The 16,341-nt window shown below is 51.8% G+C and overlaps 2 protein-coding genes across 3 annotated transcripts; one reads left to right on the top strand and one right to left on the bottom strand.

Annotated features, from left to right (window-relative positions):
* The first annotated feature begins 224 nt into the window (after positions 1–224).
* Positions 225–2,209, top strand: LOC103650973 (transcription factor DIVARICATA-like). 2 transcript variants are annotated; one of them, XM_020550029.2, is made up of 3 exons: positions 225–714; positions 980–1,870; positions 1,965–2,209. In XM_020550029.2, the coding sequence occupies exons 1-2, from the start codon at positions 332–334 to the stop codon at positions 1,161–1,163; spliced, it is 567 nt and encodes a 188-aa protein (XP_020405618.1). In that variant the 5' UTR covers positions 225–331; the 3' UTR covers positions 1,164–1,870; positions 1,965–2,209. The 2 variants fall into 2 exon arrangements, with proteins under 2 accessions (XP_020405618.1, NP_001314751.1); NM_001327822.1 differs by lacking the exon at positions 1,965–2,209 and having other exon boundaries at positions 233–714; positions 980–1,189.
* Positions 2,144–13,502, bottom strand: LOC100278696 (uncharacterized). The gene is made up of 2 exons (NM_001151888.2): positions 13,263–13,502; positions 2,144–3,261 (listed from the first exon to the last, which is right to left on the bottom strand). The coding sequence occupies exons 1-2, from the start codon at positions 13,369–13,371 to the stop codon at positions 2,987–2,989; spliced, it is 384 nt and encodes a 127-aa protein (NP_001145360.2). The 5' UTR covers positions 13,372–13,502; the 3' UTR covers positions 2,144–2,986.
* Positions 13,503–16,341: the final 2,839 nt, after the last annotated feature.

Raw genomic sequence — 16,341 nt, 5'->3', positions numbered from 1 at the left:
AGATCATAGTTAAAAACGAGATTTTGATCGTTAGATATGCAAATGTATTTTTTAAATAAAAAGTTTAAAAAAAAAACTGCCTCCGTCACCCCCGGCCGCGGGATGGGTTTGTTTGATTCCCCACGTCCCGTCCCGAGTACGGTTCCGTAATTCCGTTTCACCCCACCCCGGCCCACGCCACCCGAAGTCCCGAATCTTTATAAATTCCGTTCACGGCGCCGCCAACCCGTCCATCATCCATCCGTCCACAACCACATAGAGAGCCAGTAAACACCGCGCACGCAAACGCAACAGCGAGATCGTGTCGAGCAGCCGGGGCGACTTGCGAGGCATGGACTTCCACCACGGCTGCCACAACAGCAGCATCCACGCGGCGGCGGCGCCGCCGGCGCGGCCGTGGAGCAAGGAGGAGAACAAGATGTTCGAGAGCGCGCTGGTGATGTGGCCCGAGCACACGCCCGAGCGCTGGGCGCTCGTCGCGGCGCAGCTCCACGGGCGCACGCCGCGGGAGGCCTGGGAGCACTACGAGGCGCTCGTCGCCGACATCGCACTTATCGAGCGCGGCGGGGTCGACGTGCCCGCCTGCTGGAACGACGACAACCAAGTCCGCGGCGGCTGCGAGGGTGGCACTGGCAACAGCCGCCGCGCCGGCGCTGACCGGGCGCACCGCGAGGGCCGGCGCCCCGGGAAACCCTGGAGCGAGGAAGAGCACAGGTACGATCTCATCTCTTCTGCAGCGAGGCCGCGCGCCGTCGTTTGGTCGAACTGAATGAGTTAGGGTAGTTTCTAGACGCCTCTCGTGTATCGACGAGACGACGACGACACTTTCCCTCATTGGCTTGTTGAGCGGAGAAGCCTAGAGTTCTTCCCAGCTGGCGCGTGGGTCCCAGTCGCCAGCCACACGCTGCAGCCAGTTTTTTTTCCTTATTCCTCGGAAACCAACGCGTCTTTTTCGCTGTGTTTCGTTGCGTATGCGCAGGCTCTTCCTTCAAGGGCTGGAGAAGTACGGGCGCGGGGACTGGCGTAACATCTCGCGCTTCACGGTGCGGACGCGCACGCCGGCGCAGGTGGCCAGCCACGCGCAGAAGTACTTCAACCGGCAGCTCAACCCCGCCAGCCGGAACTCCAAGCGGAAGAGCATCCACGACATCACCACCCCTTGACCCTGGCCGCCGACGGCGACGCGCGCTCCCTGCTTACAGCCACTCATCTCATCTCGAGATCAGAATAGAAGAAACAAGTAGGCATTACTCGTAGTCCATGACAAGAGCTAAATCCTTAGGTCGCATGGTTGGGTCGTTCCAGTCAGCAGCTAGCACATGGTTTAGGCTTACTCGTAGTCATTAAAATAGAATTAGGAGTCCAAACATCTAATGGAGTCTGACGTGGCACCGTCGCGTCGAGTTTAGGCGAATGCAGAATGGGATGAGTTTCTCGCTTGAGAAACACCGGTTTCCTGCCTGTAAATTTTCTTGTTCCCGCTACTGACCCGGAAACGAAAAACGGTTCCGTTTTCAGTGTTATTTAGATTTAGAATTTTATAATACAAGAGTCAAACGAAAAACGGTTCGGTTTTCAGTGTTATTTAGGTTTAGATTTAAAAATACAAGAGTCAAACTTTGGTCACAAAACGGCATCCGAAAAATGCAGAACCAAATTGTAATCCTATCAATGCCCGAGTCACTGTTCTAGTATTGTATTGGTTTATCAATGGTGCTTTTATTTTTATAGTTGTATTGTTGTTGTCTGGGGGTGTTCCATTCCATCCAAAGGAAACAGGCAATGCGTACGCAGGTGGACAACACGTGTCGATCGCTGACGACGAGACGGGCGGTGAGGCTCCAGGGCTTGAGCAGTTGAGCGGCACGTGGTTAGCTGTTTCATGACACTTGTCAACTCCCATGCTTCTACTTTTGTATTTATGCCCACCGCCGTGCACTGAACCTAGTACTGTTACATCACAGGTAGCAGCAAAAGCATCTTTGCGTCGTCACCGTTCTTGCTCGACAACAACTTGGATTATGTGCCACAAGATTGCATAATAAATTTATGCACGCGTGCAAAACCTGAACAGAGACTAGGCAGTAGGCACACAGTCGACATTATATTCATCGTTGGTAAAACTGTATAAGAGGTTGCTTTGTCATAATAAATAATCAATATACAAGGTTACCAAAAAATACTGGCTAAAACAGTTGACCTGGTTTAATTAACTGCATACGCTCAGAAAACAGAAAACGGGGAGTACATAAATTAAAACTCTGCCAAAGTGAGATGATACAGAATTGAATAGCAGTAGCAGAACGATGCAGTACAGAGCACGGGACAAAATAGTTACAAAGATTTCTGCGGAACTTCTACCTAGGCTCCCTCAGAATCCAAGAAAGCAGATCATAATAACAGCGCAAACGCTGCAGTCAATCAGCAGAGCACCTAGGGCTTTCTGTAGCAGCAAACCGATCTCTAGCATCTGCCCTAAGCTATCGGCAGAACCCAGGTTGGCGCCGACGGGCCTGCTTTTCACATTGGGGTCTTTGTTCTCCATCAACAATGTGAAGACAATGGTGATGTTGGTTATAATGAGAAATAGAAGTGGCCTTGTACCAACCAATACTCTGGTGATGGCACCACCGATGTCCAAGCCCTAGTTCGAAAGAACCACCAGCAAAGCAATGGCGACAGATGCTAACAAACGGTTACTCTCAGTCGCGGATATGGCCTTGGTTATCTCCTGTGGCGTGAAGTCTAAGAGTTCCTTCAGAGTTTCCACAGACCAACCTGAATTGTCCACTTCGGTTGACTGGCTTGGACGTGCAGATCTGGGTCTCATTTCCACTTCTCTGCTAGGTTGGACACTTGCCGCTCCATCAAGACTTGTCATCTTACTAACTCTGTCATCACTTGTATTCTTACTAACTCCAGCATGGATTGCATTGTTACTCACAGTTTCCAGATCATGGGTACACAATGGTGTTTGATTTACTGGCTAAATTTCAGGGACTGAACTGCCCATCTTAAATTTGCGGAAAAGCTCATCTTCATAGCTCAAGGTACTAGCCTTCATTTCTTGGCGACCATCAGCTCGTTGAATTCCAGGTACCAGATCATCATAGCTTAAGGTTCTAGCTTTGACTCCTTGGCGAGTATTAGGATGTTGAAATCCAGGTACCAGGTCGTTGTTAGGTTCTGACTTCTGCAACTGATTTCTCTCAATGAACTCATTTTCAGCGCTACCTTCAAACTCTGGACGACATGGTGAATCTGCAATGATGGCAATACAATTCTAATCAACCATCAGCATTCACTTAGCACTCCAGTAATATGATTAAATTTCATCACTCAAGAACTCAATAACGAAATTTTAGGGCAGTTGAAATGTGGATGCATACATATGACAAGTTATGACATGATAGAGATGTCAAGACAATGGACAATAAAAAACAAAAGAAAATTATCTAATCTGTAAAGGATATCCCATGTTTGGAATTATAGGTACCAGGTAAAACCTAGAATGGCTGATCAAAATGAAAGCTACCAAAAAAATAAACTTGGCCTGCACGGGTAAGACCGTCCCAATGGTATTATATTAAAGAAGACCTTCTCACGCAGATCGAAAAACCCCCCGAACCCTTGCCTCACTCATACACAGCGGCACCATAGCCCATGTGAGAACAATCACGACCGGGACCAAGCCTTAGACCAGTGCTTTGACGTGGGACAGACGAGGGGATTTTTTTTAACCACAGCATGAAAATCCGCTCCCACGGGAAATCGAACCTAGGACCTGAGGAGTGCTACTCAGACCACCTAACTAAATCGGCTAGAGGCCCTTTTGCCAAAATGAAAGCTATCAAGTGTCAACACTCCCAAAATGACTACCTAATAACTAATAAATCTGGTTTGACATGGGAGAACACAGGCATCCATGAGGAAAACCACCTTGACTTATTTCTTTGTGGGAATTTCCCAACAAGCATATGTCTGACTTCATTTTCACTCAATGTGTTGACACAATTAGACAAATTTTCAGGCTATGCATTATCTGCAACAAAATATATATCAAAAGTTTGCTCAATTTCATATGTTCCCTACAAAGACTTTTATAGCCATCTAAAAGACATTATGATGTTCTAGGTAAAGTACATTGAAGTTTCTGAAAAAAGAAGATTAGCCAAAGCACATACCCATAAGAGCTTTTCATTGAAAAATAGAAGAACAGCAAACTGTGAGTCCACAAGGCAGCTCGGGGTGCAGCGTCTGTAATGATACAATAACAAAATTTTCTACTACATCTCCACGTTCGTCTTGATATTAGGAACCGACATCTCACAATGTAATAAGCAGCCTTTTTTTTCTCGAACACGCAGGAGAACTGCGCATCATTATATTGAAAGAGAGAAAGGTCCGAAATGGACCAAAGTACAATGCCATAACAGGCAAAAATAAATAGAAAATAAAACAGTGCAGCCTCATGCACTAGGAAAAGCCCTAGCTCCCCTAGCAAATGCAGCCAGAAGCCCAAGACTCTCGAGCTGCTTCGCACCAGCCATACACCAGCACTCCACCTCATCCAAGAAAAGCCTCTGAATGGTGCTTAATGACGGGTTGACACCATCAAATACCGCTTTATTGCGATGCAGCCATAAACACCAGGCCCCCAGGATAATGAGACTATGGAAACCTTTTCTGATATGTTTGGGGACCCTCCTATGCACCTTGCCCCACCAATCCACAAAAGAGCCCGCCTCCCTAGTGGGCGTAAGATGTCCCATCCTCAAAGCTGAAAATATAGCATGCCAAAATTGTCTAGCGAAACTGCAAGAGCACAAGAGGTGCAAGATAGTTTCCTGCTCTTGATCACATAGTGGACAGACCACCGGGTGAGGTAATCCTTTCCTCTGAAGTCTATCCGCAGTCCAACATTTATTCCTTATCGCCAGCCAAACAAAAAATTTGCATTTGGGGGGTGCCCACGACTTCCACACCCATTTCCATGGCTGGAAAGTAATAGCTCCCATAAACAACGCCGAATAACAAGATTTGGAAGAGAAAACACCAGAGCTCGAGTGCACCCACACATGTCTGTCCTCCTCCTGATTAAGCACCACTCCACTTAAAGCATCCCACAGCTGCAAATACTGATGTAGGCCAATCAAAGATAAAGGATTCGTGATATCGCGAACCCATTGCCAATTATGCAGCGCCTGAGCAACAGTTCTCGAACTAAATGGCCTGCTGCTCACCATATTAACAACTTCAGGTGCAAAATCCTGTATCCTCTGCCCATTTAGCCATCTGTATGACCAGAAAAAAGTATTGGTCCCATTCCCAACAACAGAGATCACCGAAGCATTAAAAAATTGTCTAACTTGCTGCTGCACAGGGATACTCAAACCAAGCCACGGCCGAGTTGGATCAGTCTTCTCTAGCCAGAGCCACTTAGCCTGCAGTGCCCAACTCATCAATTGCAAATTAGGAACACCAAGACCCCCTAAACTTAGTGGTCTTGTCACACTTTCCCAGGGAACAATACAACTTCCACCATTCACCTCCTTTCGCCCTTTCCAAAGAAACCCTCTTCGAATCTTGTCAATTGATTTAATAACCCATTTGGGAATTTTAATGGCAATAAGGAGATAAATTGGGATGGCTGATAAGACAAACCGCACCAATGTTGTCCTCCCGGCCAGGTTCAATAAACGAGCCTTCCAGTTAGGGAGTCTGTCTGCAATTTTATCTATCCACAGCTTAAGATCATTTCGCTTCAGCTTCCTGTCTGAGATTGGCAGCCCCAAGTAAGAGCAAGGAAATGAGGCCAAACTGCACCTCAACACATTGCAGCCCTCTTGAACCACATGCTCCTCACATCTGATAGGAATAGCATAACTCTTATTCATATTGGTAACCAATCCAGAGGCTGACCCAAAACAATTCAGAATTAATCTAACACATTTCAGATCTTCCTCAATAGGTTTAACAAACAGGACCACATCATCAACATAGATAGAAAGCCTATTACGGACTCCTGCCCTTTCCAAACTATGCAGCAATCCCCTACATTCAGCAGCCCTAAATAGACTGCTAAGCACGTCCATGATCAGCACAAACAGCATAGGGGAGAGAGGGTCTCCCTGACGAAGACCTCTCCGATGCTTTATATGGATTCCAGGAGACCCATTCAATAACACTTGCGTAGAAGCTGAAGCCAGCAGATTTGAAATCAAATTGCGCCAAATAGGACCGAAACCCAGGTGAGATAAAACTTCAAGAAGAAAAGCCCACGATACCGAGTCAAAGGCCTTGGAAATATCAAGCTTCAGAAACAGGCTGTCAACCTGACATGTAGGCAAACGGTTCACAACAATTCTTTTTGCACAAATGGCATGAGACTGCCAATTTCATTGAATAGAGAAGTAAACGGTTCACAGCAACACAATGGCAAATTGTTCACAATAAGGTGGCGCGAGATAAAGAAACATTTTGCCCTGCTAGAAGACTTCAAAGTGTCTGTCAGTGCCTTTCTCCATTTGGTCATTATCCTTGTGAATTGGACCTTTTGGATTAGCAGGAACAGCTATGTTTCAACCAAGTCCAACAGACACATTCCAAGTTGCAGAAATTATTAATTGGCAGAGCAAAACAAAAGTACTTCCCCAAGATCACAGAATAGCTAGAGATATTTCCTAAAGCCCTTGTTTTATTGGGCTTGGAGGACGACGCGATCAGATTGTCCTTCCCTAATAAGGTAGCAGGTGACTAGAAGGACGACGCGATCAGATTGTCTAATCGTCCGATTAGGCGTCGATCTAGGTGCTTAATCGTCTGACTAATAGGATTCTGGTCGTCCTGTGGAGGCTCAGATTTTATATTGGGCTTGGGCTTAACCCTTTTTTCAGTCCATCTACAATAGCAACATATAAGTTGCCCTTTTGTCAGTCGAAACCCTACCCCTGCCTAACCAAAACCCTGCCAGCCACCAACTTCAGACGTTCGTCGTGGTGTGCCCTAGCCCTACTGCCCTCTGCCGCCGTCTAGTCACCGGCGGCTGGTCCAAGGCACCAAGCTCCACTGCTCCAGTCACCGACGGTTGGTCCAAGACTCCAAGGCTTCAAGCTCAGTCACCTGCATCGGCGTCTCCAGTCGAGATGAGCAGTGAGCCAGTGACCCTCACTCCCTTAGTCAAGATGAGCTTGTCATCTGAAGGTAGCACCTGCTCCCCTCCTTCCTCCTATTGTCCTGGACAGAGCCAGGAGGGAATGGGTTTTTTGAGGGACTTTGGGTTTTTTAGTGTTGGATCGAACATTCGAACTTTTGCTGTTTTGATTTGATTGGATGAATATGGACCTGCTCGTATTTGGATGTATATAGTGTTAGAGTGTATATGGGTCTGGCCCATTAGGTTCCCTAATTTACCTGTACTGTAGCTAGGGTTTCATTGGACTAGACTCTCTCACATGGCATCAGCCGCCTAGGTTTTTCCTCTCCTCCCCTCCGCCGCCGGCGAGCCGCAATTCCCTCTCTCCTCCCCCGCCGTCGGCGACCCTTTTCCCCCTCTCCCTCTCTCCTACCGGGCGGCCCTCGCCGCGCCCCTGGCGGCCGCGCGCACCACCACCACCGTCGGCGCGCCGCCGGGGCACGTCCTGGTTGCCGCCACCGCGCCCTCTCCCCCTGCTGCGCCCTCCCCACCACCGCCGGTCCTAGCACCGCCGCTCGCCCCCACGCCGTCGTCGTCTCCTCTGGCCCCAGCGCCCGTCCTCGCGGTACCCGCCTCGCCGCCCCCAGCTGCGGCGCTGGCACCGGCGCCCGTGGGAGCGAGCGCTCCTACGCTCTCCCACCAGTACATCGGCAACGCCGCCACTCACGGTGCAGCCCCTGCTCTGACCGCCACCATCCTCTCCCTCGGCTTCCCTTCCATCGCCTTCTCCCTGCCGGATGCCGCCTTGCTTCGCTCTCAGCTGTTGGCGCCGGGTTTTCCCCATGTCCCGCTCGGCACAATGGTTGGGGCTCCCGTGCGTGACTGCACTTCACCGATGACCGCCTACAGCCAGCCCTCCGCCATCACCTCATCCCTGTGCGCTCCTTCGGATGACGCTGCCGCCATCCTCGCCGCCACCCGGGCAGCCGTTACGACGGCTCGCCAGCGGGCCCAGGACGCCGCTCGTGCTCTTGAGCAGGAGCAGGCGGTTGTTGACGCCATTGAGCGCCACTACACTAAGACCTGCCGCCGTCTCGCCGGCAAGGGCGTGTCGGATGGTTCTCCCACGTCCGCCCATCACTGCGTCGACACCTTCAAGTCTGCGCCCGCCCCAGCCTCAACTCTTCGCGCCTCTCTTCACGCTCAGGCGGCGGCCTTTACAAGCATCCGGGCAACCATCACCGACGTTCTCGTGCCGGACTCCAGTCAGTACCCTCGGTGGCACGACTAGGTCCAGCAGACCCTCCGCCGCTACGCCCTCGCCGAGCACGTCCTCTCCCCGGTCCCTTACCCGACGGAGGATTGGCTCCTGATGGATGAAGTGGTGCTTTCTTGGATCCATGGCACCCTCACGGTCGAACTTCATGGCATCGTTCGTGTGTCAACGATACGGCTCACCGGATCTGGGGTGCCCTTGAGGCTCAGTTTCTCGGCAACCGCCAGACTCGGATTCTATATCTCGAGACACCTTTCCGCCAGCTTGCTCAAGGCGATCTCTCTGTGGACGAGTACTGCCACCAGATGAAGACGATGGCGGACACTCTCCGCACCCTCGGGGCCCCCATCACCGATGAGAGCCTCGTGTTCAACCTCCTACACGGTTTGAGCCCTCGTTTCGATCGCATGACGCCCATCCTCACCCGCATGAAGCCGTTTGCCACTTTTGCGAAGGTGAAGAACGATCTACTTCTCGAGGAGCTTCGCCTCTCCGCCACTACGACCTCCGCTCCCGCCATGACACTCTACAGCGTGCCTCGGGCTACCCCCTCTGACTCCGGGGGGTTCCTCTTCACCGCACTTCGGCCCCACCGGCCTCTGGAGCTCTTCGATAGCCTACTGGCTCCGTGGGGGTCACGGCCGCGGTCGCAAGAGTGGTCGCAGCAGCCCGTCGGGCGGCCGGGGCACCTCTCCGGGTGGCTCTTAGTGGCCCTCCCTCTACAACCCGTGGATTGGCACCATCCACATGTGGCCCGAGCCATCCGCGGGTGCTGCGGCCCCTCGCTCCACCACCTCTCAGCAGGTCTTCTTTGTCGCTCCCCCACCGGCTGCGTCCTCGGCTCCCCTCCGGTCTCAGCAGGGGCTCCTCCCTCTCCTGGGGCCTCCGGCTCAGCCCGTGTGGGGGACCTGGACCAATGGGTGGGACACGCAGTCTTTCGCCAGCTCCTTTTCCACGATGACGCTGACCCCACCCACCTCGGTCTGACTGGGTGGCTGACTCCGGTGCCTCCTACCACACCACCCCGGACGTAGGTATCTTGTCTTCCACCTCCTCCCACCCCTCCCTTCCTTCTTCCATCGTTGTTGGAAACGGATCTGCCCTACCCGTCACCTCAGTAGGTGCCGCAGTCCTTCCCGATCCTTTTCGCTTAACCAATGTCCTTGTCGCCCCCAACATCATTGAAAGCAGCCTAGAGGTGGTGAATAGGCTAACCTGAAATTTTCCACCACAAACTTCAAAAGATTGTTAGAGTTCCTTTTGTCCTTGATACTTCCTTTTTTATTTCTCACCAGTGGTTGTGACTCCTTTAGTTCCTGTACATTCTAAGCATATACTGGGAGCAATCTTTCGAAGTTTGTGGTGGAAATTTTCAGGTTAGCCTATTCACCCCCCCTCTAGGCTACTTTCAATTGGTATCAGAGCTTCGTGCCTCGTCTTACACTTAACCGCGTGAGGAAACGATCATGTCTACACAAAGGGACGAAGTGAATCCTCTTCTCGAGGAAATCCCTACCACTTCCACTGGTGAGGAAATGGACCCCAAGAACCTCGACCTCGCTATGAAGATTGCCCAGAAAATGTTCCTCAAAATAAAAGAGGAAGATACAAAGAAAAAGACCGAAGAAGAAGAATCAAGAAGAAAGACCGAAGAAGACAAAGGAAAGGAAAGAATTGAATACAACGATGATTTGGTAGAACTTTTGGTGTCAAGGGTGATGAGCAAGGTAAGTCTCACCATCGAAGGATCATCTACCAAAAGTAAAGGTAACGAATTCAATAAAGTTCAATTTAATTATTCTAGAAACTTTATTCCCAGCTTCTCTTCGGCTCCACTTGGAAAGTTACCAACTCTTAGTGAGTTGAACTATGACGAGTGGGCCGATAAGATGAAAACACATTTAATCGGTGTACATCCTAGTCTTTGAAAGATTGTTAATATAGGTATGAATAAGCCCGCCCACGTTGTCTTCGACGAGCCAGATTTCCCCTTTTCCTCCACTTCTTCCATTGCCTCTCTCACCGAGCTCGACGAGTCCTCGATGTCGACCCTGTGTCCCCTATTGTCGTACCACCCTTCCCTGCAGGTCCATCCACCGCGCCAACCCGCGCGGCCCCGCCTGCGACGCCCCCCTCTGCACAGCCTCGTGCGGCCTCGGCATCCCCTGCGTCACCTAGCGCGACCCCACCGGCGCCCCTCTCCCCCGCACCGCCTCGTGCGACCTTGGCGTCCCCCACGTCGCCTCGTGCGACCCCCCCGGCGCCACCCTCCTCCGCACAGCCATGTGTGGCCTCGGCCTCTGTCGCCTCGTGCGGCCCCGACATCCCCCGCTGTGTCCCGTCCGGCTCCGGCGTCTCCCGCATTGCCACGTGCGGCCCCGTTGTCTCGCTACACCAACCCCATCCAGACGTACCAGCGCCGCGGTCGTGGCGGTACACCGGTTCGCCCTCGCGTCGATCCCCCGGCCTATCACCCCGTCATCGTCCACTTGGATCCTCGCCACATCTACCCGATGGTCACCCGGCGCATGGCGGGTGTCCTTCGGGCCCCTGATCGCCTGATCCTCTCCGCGACCTCTTCTCCGACCCTACCGCCGGTGCCCACGACTGTCTGTGGTGCGCTTGTCGACCCACAGTGGTGGCGTGCCATGGAAGAGGAGTGCGAGGCTCTACAGGCGAACCACACCTGGGACCTGGTGCCTCGTCCCCATGGCGCCAACGTGGTCACTGGGAAATGGATCTTCAAACTGAAGTTGCACGCCGACGGGTCCCTGGAGCGGTACAAGGTCCGTTATGTGCTCCGGGGCTTCACTCAGCGTCCCGGGGTCAACTACGACGAGACCTTCAGTCTAGTGGTCAAGCCTGCCACTGTCCAGACTGTCCTGACTCTCGCTCTGTCCCGGGACTGGCCGGTCCACCAGCTCAACGTGAAGAACGCCTTCCTCCACGAACCCTGACGGAGATGATCTACTGCACTCAGCCCGTTGGGTTTGTCGACCCTGCTCACCCCGACATGGTCTGCAAGCCCAACAAGTCCCTCTACGGCCTCTAGCAGGCCTCCCGGGCTTGGTACAGTCGCTTCGCCACCTTCTTGTGTGCGCAGGGTTTCATCGAAGCCAGGTCGGACACATCTCTATTCCTCCTCCGTCGCGGGCCCGGACACTGCATACCTTCTCCTCTACGTCGACGATATTGTACTCACCGCCTCCTCTCCTAGGCTCCTGCGTCGCATCATCTCCTGCCTCCAGCAGGAGTTTGCGATGAAGGACCTAGGGCGCTCCACCACTTCCTAGGGGTCACCGTCGAGCGCCGTCCCCAGGGCCTGTTCCTTCACCAGCGGCAGTACACCGTCAACCTCCTTGAGCGCGCTGGCATGGCCGAGTGTAAGCCCTGCGCGACCCCGGTGGATATGCAGGGCAAGGTCTCCGCGGCCGGCCCCCGGTCGCCGATCTGACTGGCTACCGGAGTACTGCCGGGGCACTTCAGTACCTCATCTTCACCAGGCCCGACATTGCCCACGTCGTCCAGCAGGTGTGCCTCCACATGCACGTCCCTTGGGATCCGCACCTCACCGCGATGAAGCGGATCCTGCGGTACTTGCATGGCACCCTCGACTTTGGGCTCCTTCTACGCCGGTCCTCAACCACGAAGCTTCGCGTCTACACCGATGCCGACTAGGCGGGCTGTCCCGACACACGCCGGTCCACCTCGGGCTATGTCGTGTTCCTCGGGGACAGCCTCGTCTCCTGGTCGTCAAAGCGCCAGCCGGTCGTCTCCCGCTCCAGCGCCGAGACCGAGTATCGGGCCGTGGCCAACGGCGTGGCTGAGGCGGTCTGGCTCCGTCAGCTACTCTAAGAGCTCCACAGTCCGCTGGCCACGAGCACCCTGATCTTCTGCGACAACGTCAGCGCCGTCTACCTCTCCACCAACCCCGTCCAGCACCAGCGCACAAAACATGTCGAGATCGATCTTCACTTTGTCCGCGAATGGGTCGTCTGTGGAGCTGTTCGCGTTCTTCACGTCCCGACCACCTCCCAATTCGTCGACGTCTTCACAAAGGGGCTTCCGACGATGGTGTTTGCGGAGTTTCGGTCCAGTCTCAACATCTGCAGTGGCTAGTGTTTCGACTGCGGGGGGGGTGTTATATTGTATTTGGGCCTGGCCCATTAGGGTTCCCTATTTTACCTGTACTTTAGCTAGGGTTTCATTGGACTAGACTCTCTCTCATACTGGACTAATTTATTTTGATTTGGATTCCAACGACTCCTACCTCTAGAGCAGGCAACCCACCAGTTTCATTCAAAAAGAAGTGGCACGATATATCAACAAACTTGGCAGGAAACCCGAACATAAACCAGAGTACGGCTAAATGCCACTAAAAATAGTTCTGTGTGTACCAATCGGCCAACAAACCAAGCTGAATATCAGGGTATTGAGTGGCAGTGAGCCAGAGACTGACATTTCCCAGATTGGGTGGGGGTTTGGAATTTTCCCAGATTTCTGTTGTCGACATTCTTCGTCCCGACCCGTGATCCAGTAATCCCAGAAAACGCAGAATATAATTAAAGCTGCCATGCTTCCAAATATCATAACAAAAGCAGCTATCATATCTCGTTGGAGAATTCAACGAATCCGAGATCTCCACGGTGAAGGCATGTACTGCAGGCAAGGCCACACGCGTTTGCTAATCAACATACCCACGAGGTCTTAGTTCCAGAAGACAGATTCAAATACCCTAGACTGCTACGTAGAGTCTAATTAAATCTGTACTGAGACACGAGAGGAGTTACAATTACAAGAGCCAAGGGCAAAGGGGATTTAGGGATTGCTGAATTCTTTCCGTCGGTTTACCTGGAATCGGGTCGCAGGAAAGGCTGCGTGTCTGGCTGTTGATGAAGGCGAGACGATCCGACCCTCTTTCCACCAGCCGCCACCGCCGCGTGCCCGCGCCCTTCTCCATGGCCGCCCCCTCCTCCGCGCCGGCACGCCCAGGCCACTACTTTGTCCCGTCACCGCCCTCCACCACCTGGCCACCTCTCCTCCTTTTCCTCTTCTCTCTCCCTAGTTTTTGTTTTCTCTTTCTTATTCTTTGTTTATTTCGACAGTTTTTCTTAACAAAAATCAGGTGAGACGAGGTTGCTGGATTCTTGTCACGTTTTCCAAGGCCTGCTCGGGTTGTATCTCTGTATTATAAGAGCAACTAACCATGACCCTAAACTCATAAAAATTAAAATATAGAGAGCCTAAATCAAAAATGATAACTCCAAGAGGAGCCTTATTTTAATAAATTTTATCTAAACATTTTAGGGCCCAATTTCAAGAGTAGCATATTTGAGACCCAGCACAGAGCCCATCGTCCTCGATATCTGAAAGGGAAATGTGCCCTTGGGCCATTTCTAAGTATTTTGGTGATTTAGTGTCCAACACAAGTGCCCTAGTGTAAAAAGGTGGACAAAGTACAAATCAAGGATAAAGGTATGTTTCTCAGACTTAGTACATTGTTTTATTGACTAATGTGTTGTGTCTAAGTGCTGGAAACAGGAAAAATCCAATTGGAAATGTCTTGGCTCGAGCAGCCAAGAATCTGCTGAGTCTGGGGGCACCGGACTGTCCGGTGGTGCACCGGACAGTGTCCGGTGCGCCAGGCTGGCTCGAGCGAAGTGGCCGCTCTCGGGAATTCACCGGCGACGAACGGCTATAATTCACCGGACTGTCCGGTGTGCACCGGACTGTCCGGTGAGCCAACGGTCGGCCGGGCCAACGGTCGGCCGCGCAATCTGCGCGGGACACGTGGTCGAGCCAATGGCTAGAAGGGAGCACCGGACTGTCCGGTGTGCATCGGACATGTCCGGTGCGCCAACGGCTCTCAGGCTGCCAACGGTCGACTGCGCCATTTATGGAAGGAAATCGGGCATCGGACAGTGTCCGGTGTGCACCGGACTGTCCGGTGCGCCAGTCGACAGAAGGCAAGATCAGCCTTCCTAGATTGCTCTCAACGGCTCCTAGCTGCCTTGGGGCTATAAAAGGGACCCCTAGGCGCATGGAGGAGAACACCAAGCATTCCTACAACATTCCTAAGCACCAAGACATCGATTCCGTGCCTTTGATTCTTTGCGATAGCAATTAGAGCTCTAGTTGAGTGGTGAACTCATTGAGTTGTGTTGTGAGCTCTCGTTGCGACTTGTGTGCGTTGTGTTGCTGTGATTTCTTATCTTGAGTGCGTTGCTAATCCCTCCCTTGCTCTGTGCTTCTTTGTGAATTTCAAGTGTAAGGGCGAGAGGCTCCAAGTTGTGGAGATTCCTTGCAAACGGGATTGAGAAAAAGCAAGCAAAACACCGTGGTATTCAAGTGGGTCTTTGGACCGCTTGAGAGGGGTTGATTGCAACCCTCGTCCGTTGGGATGCCACAACGTGGAGTAGGCAAGCGTTGGTCTTGGCCGAACCACGGGATAACCACTGTGCCATCTCTGTGATTGATCCTTGTTGGTTATTGTGTTTTGTTGAGGATTCCTCTTTAGCCACTTGGCAATTATTGTGCTAACAATTAATCAAGTTTTGTGGCTTAAGTTTTCAAGTTTCACAGGATCACCTATTCACCCCCCTCTAGGTGCTCTTAATTGGTATCGGAGTCGTTCTCTTCACAAAGGGACTAACCGCCCGAAGAGATGGATCCTAAGGGGAAGGGAATCGTGATCAACGACAAAGAGAAGGAATCCTTCGTCAACGAGCCGAAGGATGATAAGCCTACCGACTCCGGCTCGGGCCATAGACGGAAAGATGGGAAGAAGAAGAAGACGAGGCGCATCAAGGAGATCGTCTACTACGACGACAGCGATGAGTGTACTTCTTCCCAAAAGGACGACGACCACAACGACTACGAGAGAAGAAAACCGGTCAATTCGAACTTCTCTTTTGATTACTCTCGTATTCCTCAAAGTACAAATGCTCATTTATTATCTATTCCACTTGGTAAACCTCCTCATTTTGATGGAGAGGACTACGGATTTTGGAGTCACAAAATGCGTAGTCACTTGTTCTCTCTCCATCCTAGTATATGGGAGATTGTAGAGAGTGGAATGCACTTTGATAGTTCGGATAGTCCCATGTTCATTAATGATCAAATTCATAAGAATGCACAAGCTACTACTGTTCTTCTAGCTTCATTGTGCAGGGATGAATACCACAAAGTGAGCGGCTTGGATAACGCCAAGCAGATCTGGGACACCCTCAAGATTTCACATGAGGGGAACGACGTCACCTTGCTCACCAAGATGGAGTTGGTGGAGGGCGAGCTTGGACGATTTGCGATGATAAGGGGCGAGGAGCCGACACAAACATACAACCGGCTCAAGACCCTTATCAACAAAATAAGGAGCTACGGAAGCACGCGATGGACGGACCACGACGTCGTCCGACTGATGCTAAGGTCCTTTACCATTCTTGATCCTCATTTGGTGAATAATATTCGTGAGAATCCCAGGTACACCAAAATGTCGCTCGAAGAAGTCCTTGGAAAATTCGTAAGCGGGCGAATGATGATCAAGGAGGCGAGGTACGTGGACGACGCATTGAATGGTCCAATCACCGAGCCTCAACCCCTTGCTCTCAAGGCAACAAGAAGCAAGGAGGCGCTACCTAGCAAGGTGGCACAAATTGAGGCAGCCGGACTCAATGATGATGAGATGGCCCTCATCATCAAGAGATTCAAGACGGCGCTAAAGGGTCGCAAGGGGCAGCCAAGCAAGACCAAGACAAAGGGGAAGCGCTCATGCTTCAAATGTGGTAAGCTTGGTCATTTTATTGCTAACTGTCCCAACAATGATAGTGACCAGGATCAAGGGAACAAGAGGGAGAAGAAGAAGAACTATAAGAAGGCAAAGGGCGAGGCACATCTTGGCAAGGAGTGGGATTCGGATTGCTCCTCATCCGAC

This window comes from Zea mays, chromosome 3 (genome assembly GCF_902167145.1).
Source record: "Zea mays cultivar B73 chromosome 3, Zm-B73-REFERENCE-NAM-5.0, whole genome shotgun sequence".
NCBI lineage: Eukaryota > Viridiplantae > Streptophyta > Magnoliopsida > Poales > Poaceae > Zea > Zea mays.
The sequence above is the reverse complement of the archived record's forward strand: the minus strand, read 5'-3'. Positions and strand labels throughout refer to the sequence as shown.